Source organism: Setaria viridis, chromosome 8, assembly GCF_005286985.2.
Source record: "Setaria viridis chromosome 8, Setaria_viridis_v4.0, whole genome shotgun sequence".
NCBI lineage: Eukaryota > Viridiplantae > Streptophyta > Magnoliopsida > Poales > Poaceae > Setaria > Setaria viridis.
In genome coordinates this window covers 11,891,794-11,907,504 of record NC_048270.2, presented here as the reverse complement: position 1 = coordinate 11,907,504, position 15,711 = coordinate 11,891,794, and the positions used below count along the sequence as shown (strand labels likewise).

General features: G+C 47.2%; 2 protein-coding genes across 2 annotated transcripts; both read right to left on the bottom strand.

Moving 5' to 3' along the window:
- Positions 1-5,516: 5,516 nt before the first annotated feature.
- Positions 5,517-6,844, bottom strand: LOC117866673 (uncharacterized). The gene is made up of 2 exons (XM_034750948.2): positions 6,488-6,844; positions 5,517-6,383 (listed from the first exon to the last, which is right to left on the bottom strand). Exons 1-2 carry the CDS (start codon positions 6,738-6,740, stop codon positions 5,863-5,865), a joined length of 774 nt encoding a protein of 257 aa, XP_034606839.1. The 5' UTR covers positions 6,741-6,844; the 3' UTR covers positions 5,517-5,862.
- A 3,933-nt stretch (positions 6,845-10,777) lies between these two features.
- On the bottom strand, positions 10,778-15,290 carry LOC117866238 (uncharacterized). The gene is given in 4 exon segments (XM_072295718.1): positions 10,778-11,378; positions 11,785-11,963; positions 11,965-14,434; positions 14,556-15,290. Coding segments are annotated over 3 exon segments (3,030 nt in total). The 5' UTR covers positions 14,421-14,434; positions 14,556-15,290; the 3' UTR covers positions 10,778-10,983.
- Positions 15,291-15,711: the final 421 nt, after the last annotated feature.

Genomic DNA, 15,711 nt, shown 5'->3' with positions numbered 1-15,711 from the left:
AGGAAAAACAGGAAGTATGTAATATAAAATAATACTATTAATAGTTAATTATTTTCTAGCTCCTTATATTTAATCATCCGTGCAACATTATTCACTTCCAAATTACATATGCATAATATTTGAGACAAGATCTTGGAGAAGAAAAGAATAGACACAATATGCGAAAGTCTCATAGAGTTCCTGCTGGACGAGGTGATAAATCCACAAGGAGAATTTCATTACGGTGGATGAAATTAAGAAGTATCGAGCAACACCTTGATGGGAAGAAATTAAGAAGCACCTAGCTAGGAATATATTGTAATATGTATATATATATATATACTAATCAAGAATTGTACGTATCCTAGCTAATTGTATAAGAATTGTATATATAAGTATGTAATAGTTAAATTGATTCGTTTAAATACTATATATAGTTTGAGTGATTTCATTAATTATGAAAAACTCTCAACTAAGTACGTGATGCACGAAATTATAGGCACCATGCAAATGCCTGCATGGTGCTGTATACACACACTTTAGTCCCGGTTTGTTTTACAAACCGGGACTAAAGAGTAGTCCCGGTTTGTAAAACCAACCGGGACTAAAGGGGTCTGTCCAGCGCCTAGCGTGGCAGCCCCGTTAGTTCCTGTTGGTTTTACAAACTGGGACTAAAAGAGGATCTTATATCCCAGTTCAGGGACCCGTGATAAAAGACCACCCCTTTTATCTCGACGGATTAATCCCGGATGCATTTTTAGGAGATATGCACCCTACAAACCAGTACTAATACTGAGTTCTCTAGTAGTGTATTGCTGTGTCACAAAGGAGGCCATCCACCTTTTGTGAACGCAGCGGAGACGAACTTTAATGCTGGCCAGTTGCCTCCTTCCTCTCAGGGAACTCTCAACTCTATATCCCTGCTGCACGAAGCTCAACCTCATGGCAGCGAGCATATAAGTGGAGCCTTTAATGGGGCGACCATGGTCAACTAGATCCACGGCTTCAGAGAGCAGCAGGTTCCTCACCTGCTTCTGCAATGTTATCCTCTTCTTTGTCGCAGCTGAACATGGCGGAGAGGGGTCTGAAAAAGCAATGCACGGTCCATGGATTCACCCTCTCGTGGTGGTGGTGTTGGTTTCTTGCTTGATGTTATGGTAATGTTGACTGTTATGTGGGGAGAGACTAGGATTCAGTGACTTAGTCTTACGTATTGACTGTTATGGTAATGTTGTGAGAAGAGGCCTCTATTTATTATTAGCAAGGCAACAACGACATAAATTTTTTTATGTGAATCTAGATAGGTGGAGAAATCAAGGGAGTTGGCCTCCTGATGCACACATCATGTCGAAGCTGAATTGTTTGTCTATATCACAGTCCTGTGATGTTTCTATATGTGGGCCAACCACTTTTGGTGAAAAGATGACCAGAGTGTGCCAAACATTTTTCACCCAAACCAATCCTAAAAAAATGTGCCAATAATTTTTGCAGAAAATAAAAATGTGTCCCTATTCAGAATAGGGAATTTCTATACTACACTCGACTATAAATCTACTTCCATACACTCAAATTTTTTCTCTTCCACGTCTTCCTCTCTTCTCCACCTCCGACAAACTCCGGCGATCTTTTTAGGGTTGGGGCTTGGGGAGTGGGGGGGTGGGGGGTTCGATGTTACCTGTGTCCATCAACCATAGAGGGAGCTCTAGGCGGCAGGCGGTCAGTGGTGACGGTCCAGATGGCGGCGAGGAGGTGCAGTGGTGGCGGCACCCGTCAGAGTGGTGGGGGATCCACAGTTGCACGGTGGACGGGCGGGGGTGAGCACCGGAGTTGCCTTGCACGAAGGGGTGATTGGCGGCAGATTCGGCAATGGTAGCTGCCAGAGACAGGCAGGGCAGCGATGGTGGCAGGGTGTACAGTGGAACGGCAAGCACACGAATGGAGGATGAAGGGGCAATGGAGGGAAGGAGGACCATGCCGGTGCCAGGGAGGCGCCGATGAGGCGAAGGGAAGCGGTGGTAGGTGGGGATCGGCGGGGCGTCGGGAGGAAGACTATAGTGCGTGGGGATCCATGTAGGAGATAAGGTTTGTGTGGAGAGGTGGTGCCGAAGACCATCGGGAACAGTAAAGGGGGCTTATCATTGCGAGGCAATATCTTTACGGTCAACGGTTTTGGTTTCAATTTCTTCCTTGCTTTGTTTTAGTCGGAGCCTTCTCGGAGGAGGAGGGGGTGCTCTTTCTTGTCGGTGCTTCCACCTCCTGTGCCCTTGAAGCGTTTTCTGTCAACCAAAGGTCTGGGAGCAACTGGTGCACATGTATGGCTCTGCAGGGACAACGCCAATGCCAGCTATTGCTGCGTCACAAAGGAGGCCATCTGCCTCATGGGAACGCAGCAGTGGTGAGTTGTATTGCTGGTCAGTTGACTCCTCCCTCCTAGGAATCGCCTACTTAAGGTCCAGAAGGAAATTCCATGTCCCAACTGCAAGAAGCTGCACCCTCATGGCGGCGGGCATATACGTGGATCCTTTGATGCCGAGACCATGATGACCTATCTAGATCCACAGCTTCAAAGAGCAGCAGGTTCCTCACCTGCTCCTACAACGCTGTCCTCATCTTTGTCGCAGCTGAACATGGAAGAGAGGTGTATGGACAAGCAATGCGCGGTCCATGGATTCACCCTTTGGTGGTGGTGGCGGTGGTGGTTTCTTGCTTGATGTCATAGATGGTAGGTAGGGAGAGACTAGGATTTAGTGGTGGGTATTGACTGTTTGGGTAATGTTGCAAGAAGAGGCCTCTATTTATTATTAGCGCAGCAACAACGACATTCAACTCCACGGAGACTTCAACTACATGTGAATCCAGATAGGTTGACAAATCAAGGGAGTTGGCCTCCAAACTCACACATCATGTTGAAGCTGAATTGAGTGTCTATATGACAGTTTTGTGATGTTTCTCTATGTGGGCTAACCACTTTTGGTGAAAAGATGGCCAGAGTGTGCCAAACATTTTTAGCTCACAGTAAATGGATCCCTAAAAAGAGTGTGCCAAACATTTTTGCAGAATATAAAAATGTTTTCAGATTCAGAATAAACTATACTTCAGCTTATATTACTTTCTTGACACATGAAAAAACAAATGATATGAGAACTAGGACACTGCATAAAGATTATAGCACTGAAATTTCACAACAGGTCACATAATCTCAGTTTGTTGTGGGTAATTTAGACAATTAAGATAAACGGTGAAAGGATAGACTTACTTAGGTTGGGATGGCATGCAGAACGGACGTGAATTCCCAGGGAGACCTGTTGAGCCTTGCTGCGTCTAAAACTCTAAATCGGCCATCCCTTTCGACTCCAACACTCTCCCTCGATGAGATTATGAGATCAACTGCACAAAGCCTCCTCGTGTCTTGGCCCACCCGTCACCGTAGACGTTGATTCCTCGGTTGCTCATCCTTCAGCACCAAGAGGAGGACATGAAGGTCAGCGGCCAACCAAGAGTCGTCCCCGGTGGTGCTGCTAGAGAGCGCCACGAGTTCCTACCAATTTGAGGGGCCTATCTCCATGAATGGCGCATGTTGCAGATCTTGGGGAGGTGGCTACTCTATGCATTGCCTCACACCAGCACCACCCTCTGCGTAATAGTGAGATGGTGGAGTGGAGCTGTTGAGTGGGTTGGGGAACGGAATTCGCGAGGTCTTGGGTGTGTGTGTGGGGGGGGGGGGCGAAGGTGGAGGGTTGTTTGGGAGGAGGGTGCGGGTGGGGTTGAGGGCTTGAGGCTGAGGTATGTGGTTTTGTGCAAAATATTCAAGGGGGAGGGGGTCCAAGGGTGCGAGCGGCATGATGATTTGGGAGGCGCGGTGGCATCGATTTGGTAGAGAAGCGCGCGACGGTGGTGATTTGGGAGAAGGGAGCGTACAGCGGCGGCGTCTGGGGGGAGCACCTAGGACTAGGGGATTTGGGCTAGGGTTTGGCAGCTTATAGTGGGCTGCCCTTTTGAATTTGGGCCGTGAGTGGGCCAACCATTGCACGAGTTGGGAAAACAAGCGTTAGTCCGTATATACCAACTGATGCTTGGATCTAAGTACTATGAAATGCTTACGGATGCACCAATAGGTTATGAAAATATTTATACCGACTGATATGTATTCGGACAATATTGATATAGTGACCTACAGTTTGATAGAAGTGTTTATCGACGAACGGTACATCGATTAACCTATAGTTTTACTGACTTACGTCCAACAGTATTTTAGGGATGTGGTATAGTGAGCCTAGCATTCAGTTGGCAGGATTGGGTCTAATGAAGCCTTTACACAATGCAAAAAGGGGACTTTGAGGCTACTACATCATCTAGTACCAAGAAAACGGTGCCATGCATGGTTTCACAGTGATGACTACGTGAAGGCCAGCCATTGCCACGTCACAAAAATGCAGCGGAGGTCAACAGGATTTCTGGTCAGTTGCGTCCTCCCTCCTAGAAATTGCCTGCCAAAGGGCCAGAAGGAAACTCCATATCCCTACTGCAATAAGCTCTACCCTCATGGCGGTGGGCATATACGAGGATCCTTCCATGCAGTGACCATGGTGATATAGATCCACAACTTGAGAGAGCAGCATGTCCCTCACCTGCTCTTACAACACTGTCCTCTTTGTCGCAGCTGGACAGGGTGGAGAGGCATATGAACAAGTAATTTGCGGTCCATGGATTCACTCTTTGGTGGTGGTGGCGGCTGTGGCGGTTTCTTGGTTGTTGTCATGAATGGTAAGTGGGAGAGACTAGGGTTTAGTCGAGGGTATTGACTACTGTGGTAATGTTGCGAGAAGATTCCTCTATTTATTATTAGTGGAGCAACAACGATGTGCAAGTCCGTGGAGACTTCAACTTCATGTGAATCCAGATAGGTCTAGAAATCACGGGAGTTGGCCTCAGGCACACATCATGTTGAAGCTGAACTGAGTGTCTATATCACATAGTCCCTTGATGTTTCTATATATATGTGGGCCAACCACTTTCTAGTAAAAGAAGGCCAAAATAAAAAAAAATCTTTGTGTGAATCTTTAACTCATGCTAGATCAATCCTTGGAAAAAAGTGTCCCAATCATTTTTGCAGAAAATGAATGTGTTCAAAATAAACTACATTTTTATCGAAAACTTGTCATATATTTTTTGCATTTCTATTCCTATATATTTAGCTCCCAAATTGAATAGTCATTGTGGTTGTTTTGTGTTGCTTCATAATGACCTACTTTATGTGCTCCGTGTAGTGCAATACCGTAGCATTCAGTTGGCAGGATTGGGTCTAATAAAGCCTTTACACAATGCAAAGAGGGGAATTTGAGGCTCCATGACCTAGTAGGCTAGTATCCAAAAATTGTCTTGGCTATGGAGCAGGATTGCATAAGCCGAGGGCCCACGCACTTGAAATGACCTCACCACCCTACCTCTCACCACAACGCTCATCTCTACTCCACATGATTTTGAGGTTTTAGATGTCTAGCTATAGCTGATGCTACAATTCTCTATATAGCTATATATTGGCAAGATATAACAACATATACTCATGTAACAATTTAGTTGTTATAGCCCCACCGTATGGTTTGTGCTCATGCACGATTAATGTAAGGGCGGCATGGACAAGTTGGAGGAGAAGGAAGGCGAGCAGGACGGAGGCGCTCATGGTTGGGGATTGATTGGACCGAGGAGATCATGGTTGTGTGGTGGAGAGTTGACGGAGATGGGGAGGAAACTGGGGAGCGTGTGGTAACTGGTAATAACGCCACCAACCACACAATTACACAGACGCATTGCAAGTCGATCATATCAAGCCTGCGCGCAACTAAAACACCGACCACTAAGCTGTACAGTAAGCGCTAGCTAATCTCAGTAGAGGCTCGCGATCTGCGGGCTGCAGAAGACGAGCACCTCCGCGACCTCGGCCCTGCCGTCGTCGCCGAACAGGCTCTCCTTCCCGTCCGCCCGCCTCGCGTACGACAGCCCGAGCCGTGACCGCGCGCTCCGGAGGTCGCCGACGCCGGCGCTGGAGTCGGGCCCCGTGAACACGCCCATCACGGCGGTGAGCGGCGGGCCGACGAGCAGGCCGTCGGCGCCGAACTGCGGCCCGCCGCGGGAGTAGTCGAACAGCGCCGCGCCGCTGCCGCCCACCTTCGGCAGCACCACCGGCGCCTCGGCGGCTGCCTCCGGCCAGTAGAAAAGGAAGGCGTCCAGCGTGTCGTAGTAGTCGTCCGTGCTGCGGTACCCCTCCGGGCTGAACCCACCGAACCTGAAGCCGCCGTCGGTGTAGCCGACGACGACGCAGGGGCCCTTGAAGTCGCACCGCCGGTGGAAGTCCGTCGCGCTGAAGCCGTCCACGGTGGCCTTGTAGCAGCACTTGAGCTCGCGGCCTGCGCCATTATCAATTTATCATGCGCATGGATCATCTGAGCGACAAAAGATTGGACTTCACCAATTAACAAATAACCAATTAATCCACGAGATTATTGATTACCTCTGAGGTGTGTGTTCGCCACGAGCGACATGGGGAACGGCAGCTCGACGTCGTGGTACTGGAACTTCAGCTGCGGCGGCGGCGGCGGCGACTCAGCTCCTCCGGCGCCTTTGCCCCAGTTGAAGAAGCTGCGAGGAGTGACGAAGCTCGGCCTGGTCGACGCCATGGCCCTGCCGCTCGCCATGAACGCCATGCCCATCGATTCACTCAGGCGTGGTGGTGAGATCGATGAGACAGACTTCCTCAATTCCATTATTCGAGCAGGGGCACAGGCCCCCCCTTATCTGTTGAGTTACTGCAGGGCAGGAGGAAATGACACGTGCGACGAGCCAATTGGTTGTGCCTATTCGGCTCTGCCTCACTGGGCCACAAAAACTGTAAACTGAACCGAGTTGAAGAAGCGTATAAGACACACATATGGGTGTGAGCCGAAATTGCAAAGCGAGAGTAAGTAGTGCATTTGCCTACTCGGCCCGCATAACGTCGAGTTTAACAAGTTTACAAAGAAAATGACAGCATGAACATTGCATTATAGAAAAAGTCCATTCTACTCCTCTTATCTATTTACTTTTTAAGCTTAACCCCTAAGCAATATTTAGGCTCGATTTACTCCCCTAAACTATTTCAATTGCCCAAACCTACCCTTAATTAGTTTTTTTAATTGTTTCTCAGTGTATGAGTTGAATTTAGGTTCAAATTTTGTGAGCAGATACAAAAATTGACAGCTTACGTTAAAAAAATTATACTAAGAATTTTCCATAGTTTATTTCATAAGTTAGGAATATTTAATATGAAATTGATCTCAATATGCAAGACTATACGAAAAGTAATCATGAAAAATTCCTAATATATTTTTCTAACATAAAGCATCATGTTATAAATCTGAAACTAAAATTCAATTTGTACAAAAAAATAAAAAAGAGAAATCTAATTAGGGGAAGATTGGACCACTTTGAGGGAGTATAGTAAGCCTAAATTTTATTGGGGGTGGATAAAGTAAATTGATGAGAAGAATAAAATAGACTTTTTTCCATTATGGTATTTGGCTAAAACAAAAGAAACCTCCACATAACAGTGCGCTTTTAGTTCATTAGCGCCAGGATTTATATTACAACCACCTTATTTATACATGATACACTCTGTAGAAAAGTGAGTATTAGTCCCGGTTGAAGAGACATATAGGTCTCGAAAATTTAACAAGGACTAATCTTTCGAGACTAAAAGACCCCCTCTATAATTCCTCGTATTTTACCTGGGACTAAAGACCTCCTTTAGTCACACCCGGGACTAGAAAGGTTCCAAAAGAAAATGGGCCATCGCCGCCATCCTGTCTGCTCCCGCCGCTACCCCTTGCAACTCCACCTTGATCACCGCACGACCTCCTCGATCTCACCCACCAAGCCTCAGTCCGCCAGCACCACGCCCCAGCTCGCCCGCCCACGCTGACCGCTGGGAGCCGTGCGAGCTCGCCTGCCGCGCCAACTCGCCCGTTCCGGCCGCCCACCCACACTAGCTCACCTGCGCCGGCTGCCCGCCCACACCAGAGGCCCGACCGCGCTGCCCGCCCACTCGCACCCGCTCGCTCGCGCCGGCTGCCCGCCCGCGCCGGCTCGTTCGCGCTAGCTCCTACCGTCGGTGGCCGTCAGTGGTGGCCATCGGTGGTGGCCGTTTGACCCAGAACTAAAGGCCCTTTAGTTCCGAGACTAAAAACGCTAGATGGAAGGTCTCTTCTCTATTAGTAATATTTCCTATCATACATTACGGAACCATTCATGATCTACCGTAGACGTGATACTTCGAAGATAGAAATAGATATGGATTTGATTCCATCTCCAGGACGCTTATAGAAACTCCAAAAAAAATCTTCTTTCTCTTTTCTCTTTCTCTCTGCTTATATGGGAATCCCATATCAAAATTTTAGGATACCGGGGATGAGTGCTACAGCATACTTCCTCTTTTTTTCCCTTCCTTTTCTCTTAGCTTTTACATATACCTTCTATTCTAAACAGCCACTACGGGATACAGGAGCTTTGCCGAGTGCCCCTGCACTCGGCAAAGCCCCAAAAACACTCGGCGAAGTATTTGTCGAGTGTTACACTCGGCGAAGTGTTTGTCGAGTGTTACACTCGGCAAACAACACTCGGTATCGATTTTAACGACAAACTTTCTTTGCCGAGTGTTTTTTGTCGGACACTCGGTAAAGAGGTTGCCGAGTGCCAAAAAACACTCAGCAAATATTTTTTCAAAAAAAAATAAAAAAAACAGCACCACCACGCTAGCCCCTCCGCCAACAATGCTGCCGCCATCGCCGGCGAGCTCATCGCCTCCTCACGTAGCTCCTGCGCCTGCCACCACGCCCACCATTGACACCCCCACCGCCACCACGCTTGCCGCTGACACCCCTGCCGCCGCCATGCCACCACGACCACCACGCCTCCCGCCGACGCCAAGCCACCACCACCACGACCACCATGCCTCTTGCTGACGCCACACCACCACCAGCACCACGTTGCTACCAGGAGAGAGAGGGAGTGGCGGCAGCCAGATCTGGGGAGGAGGAGGAGGGGAGGGGCGGCGCCGGGATTTGGAGAGGGAGGAGAGGGGTGTGGCAGCGTCGGAGAGAGGGCACGAGCGGGCGGATCTGGGGAGGAGGTAGGGGAGGAGGGAGGGGAGCTGAGGGCCGGGCGAATCTAGGGAGGGGAGGGCGGGGCCGTGCTGGAGAGGGAGGGATGGAGGGGGCGGCAGCCGGGAAAGGAGGGGGTGGCGCCGACGGGAGGAGCGGAGGGGCGCGGAGGCAGGGAGAGGGGAGCGGCGGGCAGGGTGAGGGGAGAGGGGGCAGGGAGAGGCGGCAGGGGCAGGGAGAGGGGAGCCAGGGTAGGGAGAGGCGTGTGTGCGTGCGGCAGGTGCATGTTAAGTGTGCGTCGGCCGGGGCTTTGCCGAGTGCCCGAGAGAATGCATTCGGCAAACATAAAAACACTCGGCAAACTTAAGAATTCGGGTAGTGACCTTTTCAACACTAGAAAAGTTCAAATTAATCCAACAATGTTTCAAATTCATAGTTTGAAAATTAAAATTCAAACACAATATAGGTCAAATGATCCACACAAACATATAGATTATAATGCAACATACATTCCACTGCCTCATAACATTTCTGCTAGGATTTGGTGCGCAATGCCTCCACGCATACGCCTTTAGTGTATCACCAAGGGCACTCGTATCCATGAAAATGATCTTCTGGTCTTGCTCCTTCTTGGCAAGGGCTTCCTTGTCCATGATCATCAACCAATCCTCCTCAATGGCTACATTGTTCTCCTCAATGGCTTTGATCTGCATCATTTGTTAATGGAAATATTCCTCTTCATTTCGATCCTCTCTTGGATCGCCTCCTGTTTGTAGCCCCTTTTTTCCTTATTTCCTCCCTATAGGCCTCTTGTTCAACGGCGTTGAACTTAGAGTGGGACTTCTCCCACTCTCCTCATCTTCTTCATCAGCCTCTTCCTGAAGGCCAAACTCAGGTGAAGATGAGTTGCTTGATTGTGGCTTCTTTGGTGGACAATAGGACATTGTTGTTCCATTTCTCATTGTGTTGGAGTAATGCCTAGTAACGCATGCAACATATAGTAAATGGCCTATGCTTGATCTTGTCCTTTGCTGCACTGCATCAACTGAGAATGACTACATCGAGCATGTTCAGTCTGAATTTCAAATCTGATCCAAAGAACAGCACTACTAGTACTCCCGGCATCCGTCCTATATATATTCCTAGGTATACCTCTCTTAACTTTTTGTTATGGTTCACTACTACAGAAACACTCATCCGTATCGGCTATAAATGAGACAGCAAAGATAAGCCACCCGTGCTCACTCTCTATCTCTGCCACCTTTGAACAATATAATAGAACATGCATGGATAATCCATTATCCGTGGACTGTTCTGCATAGAACTGGCATGGATTATTTTCCTGCCTTGTAATTTGAATTTCAGCTTGTATTCAAAATTCTGAATCTTTGGCATGCGGACTTATATATTTTTTGCTATTCTCATTTGCAACTTACTATTCCGACTATCCATACCGGCGCGTAATAGGTCTGTGTTTTCATGACATGGCAGCGGGTACGGATATATGTGGGTGTATCCGAGTCGGCTTTCAACACACTATTCTTTGTTGTGCACCTAACTGCCTAAGATATTTTTCTTCAGGGGTTCTGGTTAAATCTTTTCTACCCCTTCATGATCCTCACCATTTTTTATGCGTTTGTGAGGATTAAAATAAACCGCAAAGTGCCTTAATTCTAACATCAGCTTCAGCTGTGTAGGACCATACACTATTATTAGCTTCGGTTATGTAGGACAATACATTATAGCAAGACAACTATTTTAGCAAGACAATGGGATCACCATTTGCGTTAAACCAGATACAAAATATGAAACATTGATACACTATGCATGTGGCTTGTACATGGACTTGTAGCTATATCAACCTCTGCTGGCGTTACAGATGGATGATACTGCAGTTGCGCAAGAAAGTCACCTTCGCTTGCTTCAACCTTAAGAGAGAATCATGCATGCTGCTTCGTTTATTTGGAGACTCCACGACACAAGATAAAGCCACTTCCAACATGGGTATTAGCAAGCAGTTCAGCAGCGGCTGCTCGATACTACTATCCTGCACCCCTTCAAAGCAGACATCAGTTGTAGCACTTATGAGTCGCTTGTCAATTACTTCTTGAGCTCGATGGGGCAAATTATCTCGCACCCATTTTGTAAGATTCATGTCACCTCCAAAGCTCTGCTCGAGAGGGCTCTTTCCGGTGATCATCTCAAGGAGCATAACGCCGTAGCTGTAGACATCACCTCTTGTTGATGGTTTACTCCCGTATCCATATTCTGAATGACAGAATTTCGTGTTATTTGTTCAAATATGTGCAGTTCAGCAGTTGTTGCTTAACATGGAAAAAGTACTTCAGGTTGAAATATGCACAAATTTGTGCCTCTCTAAATTATAGTTCACTATATTTTTGTCGTACAACGTAACTTTGACCAAGTTATATGTATAATAACATAAATGCATTGTTAAGACATATTTCATGGTGTGAAACCAATTTGATGTTTTAGTGTTATGCTTTTTTTACAAACTTGAACAAAGTTAGAGAAATTTGACTTAGGATAAAGCTAAAATAAAATATAATTCGGAAAGGAGAGTAACACTTTTCTTTGTATGTGTACTACAAGTTTATTAAATGTGGGCATTTATACTATTTATATTTAAAGGAAATAGTATGAGTACGTGTACCTGGTGGAATATATCCAATAGAGCCCTTAAGTCCATGAGTACTGGAAATCGATTGGTGTTCTGGTTGCAATGGAGTCAACAACCGGGCTAAACCAAAGTCACTAACTTTTGCAGTCATTTCTCCATCCAGCAGCACATTGCTAGGTTTGATATCACAGTGCACAACCTGTCCCCCAGTCACTGTGCATGTATTCCAGCGCACTTGCTGCATCAATGGCTATGTTGAGCACCTCTTCAGCATTAAGCCCAGCTCCATCTTCATGTTGTTTACCTTGGTGAATCCAGTCTTCTAGACTTCCTTGGCTCATTAGCTCATAAACCAAAGCACGGAAGTCGTTACCAGCAAAATCCGCACTTGCACAAATTGTGACCAGCTTTATGAGGTTACGATGTCTCAAATTTCTGAGAGTCTGACACTCTGCAACCCAGCTCTTGGGTGCTCCCACCTTGCTCAGGTCTAGTACTTTGATGGCCACTGGTGTTCCATCATGCAGTATAGCTTTGTAAACCGAACCAAAGCTACCAACACCGATAAGGTTTCTTTGATCAAAGTTGTTGGTCACACGCCATAGCTCTTCATACGAAATAAGTGGGTGATTTACTTTGATAATACTGTCTTGTGCTCTTGTCTTTGCACTTACTAAATATCTTCGGGACAGGAAGAAAACAAAAATCAATATAAGGATGGAAATTGCAACTGCTGACGCAGGAGCAACCGCAGACACTATGTGCACCCTTCGGCGGTTGGAGGAATATTGCGAGTGGTAGCATGTCAACCTTGAGTAGCACAGTTTTGGGTTTCCATCAAGGAAAACAATGGAGCGGTTTTCAAAGATTCCATTGCTTGGAACCAACCCATTTAGGTCATTCATTGAGAGGTTTAACAGTTGAAGGGGCAGATTAGCTAGGCTTCCAGGTATGCTACCGGTTAACTTGTTGCTTGAAAGGTCAAGGATTTGCAATCCTCTAATATTCCCAATACTGTCAGGGATCACTCCTGAAATACCATTTCTGCTCAAAAATAATGTTTGCAGGCTCCGGCACTGCACTATCGAGAGTGGGATACTACTGTTGAGTAAATTGTCTGAGAGGTCAATAGAGATGATGTTCTCTAGCTGGCCAATTGTTTCAGTTAATCCTCCACTAAGAGAATTATGTGACAGATTAAGAACAGAACTAAGACTCCTCAGTGCAAAGATGGATGCAGGGATGTCCCCATGAAGTTTGTTGCTTGATATATCCAGTGACAGAACACGTTGAAGGAGACCCAACTCTTCTGGAATTCTACCAACCAACTCATTGTTATTGATCTCTAGTGTTGTGAGCGCAGTAAGGCGCCCAATCTCCACTGGGATCAGCCCAGATAATTTGTTCACAGCAAGCCCAAGCACTGTTAGCTCACTGAGATGGCCTATCTCTGATGGGATACTCCCAGATAGTTGATTGTAACTTACGTTAAGTAATGTCAAGGATGTTAAACTCCGTATAGAGGGTGGTATTTGACCGTTTATCCTGTTGCCACCAAGGTATAGCTTTATAAGAGAGCTTGAAAGGTTACCAACTGAATCAGGAAATGATCCCTCAATGAGATTCTCATCAAGGGCAATAAGTTGCAGCTTACTGCAGTTTGTTAGGTCTGTAATGATCCTTGTAGTGTCAGATATATGGTTGAAACCAATGTTGTACATGGTAAGGTTATGGAGTCCATTAAGACCAGGTGGTACAGAGCCGGTAAGTAGGTTGTTGGACATTCTTATGCTTTCAATATTTGTGACATTGTGAAGAGATGATGGGATCGGACCACTGAATTTGTTGATGCAGATGTGGAAGACACGGAGGTTTGGGAGCCGAAAACCAATATCAGTTGGAATCTCACCACTAAGGTCATTCTTTGCAAATGCAAATAAAGCAAGTGTAGAGAGATTGTAAAGTGGTAGTGGAACGAAGCCTTTTAGGTTATTTATGGAGAGCTGGAGGTACTGGATATAATTGAGTCTGCCTAGAACTTCAGGAATTGTACCGGTGAGGTTGTTCGTGTTAACATCAAGAGTGTTTAGCAACGACAAATTACCAAGTGATGGGGGGATACTGCCATCTAGCTTGTTCTTCCCTATGAACAGCTTTCTAATTCTCTGAAGAAGGTGGATGGATGAAGGAATATTGCCAGAAATGGTGTTCCAGGACAAATCAACGGTCATGAGGTTAGTGCAGTTTGTCAAGGATGAGGGAATATTCCCTGTAAGAAGGTTGCCGCTAAGATTTAGCACTTGAAGCCGACCAAGCATACCAAGCTGGTTAGGAATGTTACCAACAAAGTTGTTGTCCTGTAGGTATAAGGAATGGAGAGCTGATAGATTTCCAATGCTAGGGCTAATCCTTCCAACTAAGTTGAGACCCCGGAGATCCAGCTTTGAGACCCTGCCGCCATGATTGCACAGCACCCCTGTCCATGTGCAAGCTGAGGAGCCATTCCCCCATGAAGATAACGCTCCTGAGGAATCATTGGCGATGAAGAATTTCAGATCAAGGAGAGCCTCTCGGTCCTTACGTTTGATTAGAGTTGCTTGACAAGAAACTAAGAGTAAAACAGTAGATAAAACCAGAAAGAAAAGCAGTAGATGGACGTAGATTCTCATCTTGAGCTCGATATCTGCAAGCAGAGGTACAATACAGAGAAGATGACTAGGACTGAAAAGGGAAAGGTGTTAATTCAAAAAAGCAAAATATGACACTAACAAAGAATTCTAGAAATGAAATGATGCCAAACATACCATATACTTCTTTGCAGAAAGAAACTGGTAGAACTGGATATGCGTGGCAGGAAGCTCCTACAGATAAGAAGCACTCTCAAGGATGCAAGTATGTGATTGCTCTTGTCTGTTAAATAAGTAACCTCATATACCCGAAGAAAAAGGAGGCCAGCCAGGGCATCTTTTTAGTGTTGCGTTCAATTAACGCGGTGGAAAAATGGTTGCCGCCCAACGAAGTACCGCCGAGACCGGTCAACGAAACCCTCTACTTCTTCCTGCTCCAAAGCCTATACCATGCGGCCTAGCATATGCAGCTCCTCCATGTGCCTTGAATAAATCCCTGCCTTCTGGTTGGTCCAGGCTGTCACTGCTGTCGTCGCCGGTTCCGTGAGGGAATGGGGAGGAGAGAAAGTTGCCGAGCGAGTTGGCCATGCCGCCGGCACCGCTGGCCGTGTGCCCATGCCGACGTGGTGAAGAGGTAGCCGTCGTCGGGGTTGGGGTTGACAGTCAAAGGAGGAGAACGGGCGCAAGCTGGAGCAGGGTGCTGGGTTTGACAAAGCTGTCGGAAGGCGAGCGGAGGAGGCACGGCCACCGCTGAATCCTCTACGCTCACAACGACTAATTCTGGTGGGCCCCGTCCCTTTCCCGCACGGCAGGAACCCGCCATCGGCCCCTCGCCGCTTTCAGCAGTGGTGGCCGCCGTCATCCACGAGCTGCTCGAGATGGAGGCCGCCGCCGGCAAGGAGTTGCGGTTGGTGGCTTTGCTCCCCCTCTTCCCTCCTCCCGTTTGCGGGCCCTTCGGGCCTCGGCCAGGCCCCAACACATGCCCTGGCCTTCTCTGCCCGTCCGCCAGTGAGAGAAGACAAGGTGGAGGCAGAGGAGCAATCCCTCCCCGCGGTCGGGGGCAGCTCTGGGCCTGGGACGGCAGTCAGGTGAGCCACGACGAGTGCCAGTGCTGGAGCACCGAGCACCTCCTCCGCACTAATCTGTTGCCACACTTCAGTGTTGAAGATACCCCCATGTTCCTTGCTTGTTGCAATCTTTCTTTTGTGTTCTTGCTCCAAATTGAACTCAGGTCAAATGCATTCTTCAATCAGAGCGACAAGATTCGAGTTCCTAATTGCCAAATGTACTTCCTTTTAGGTTGAATTGTATCACACCCGGTTTTAAATGCAAA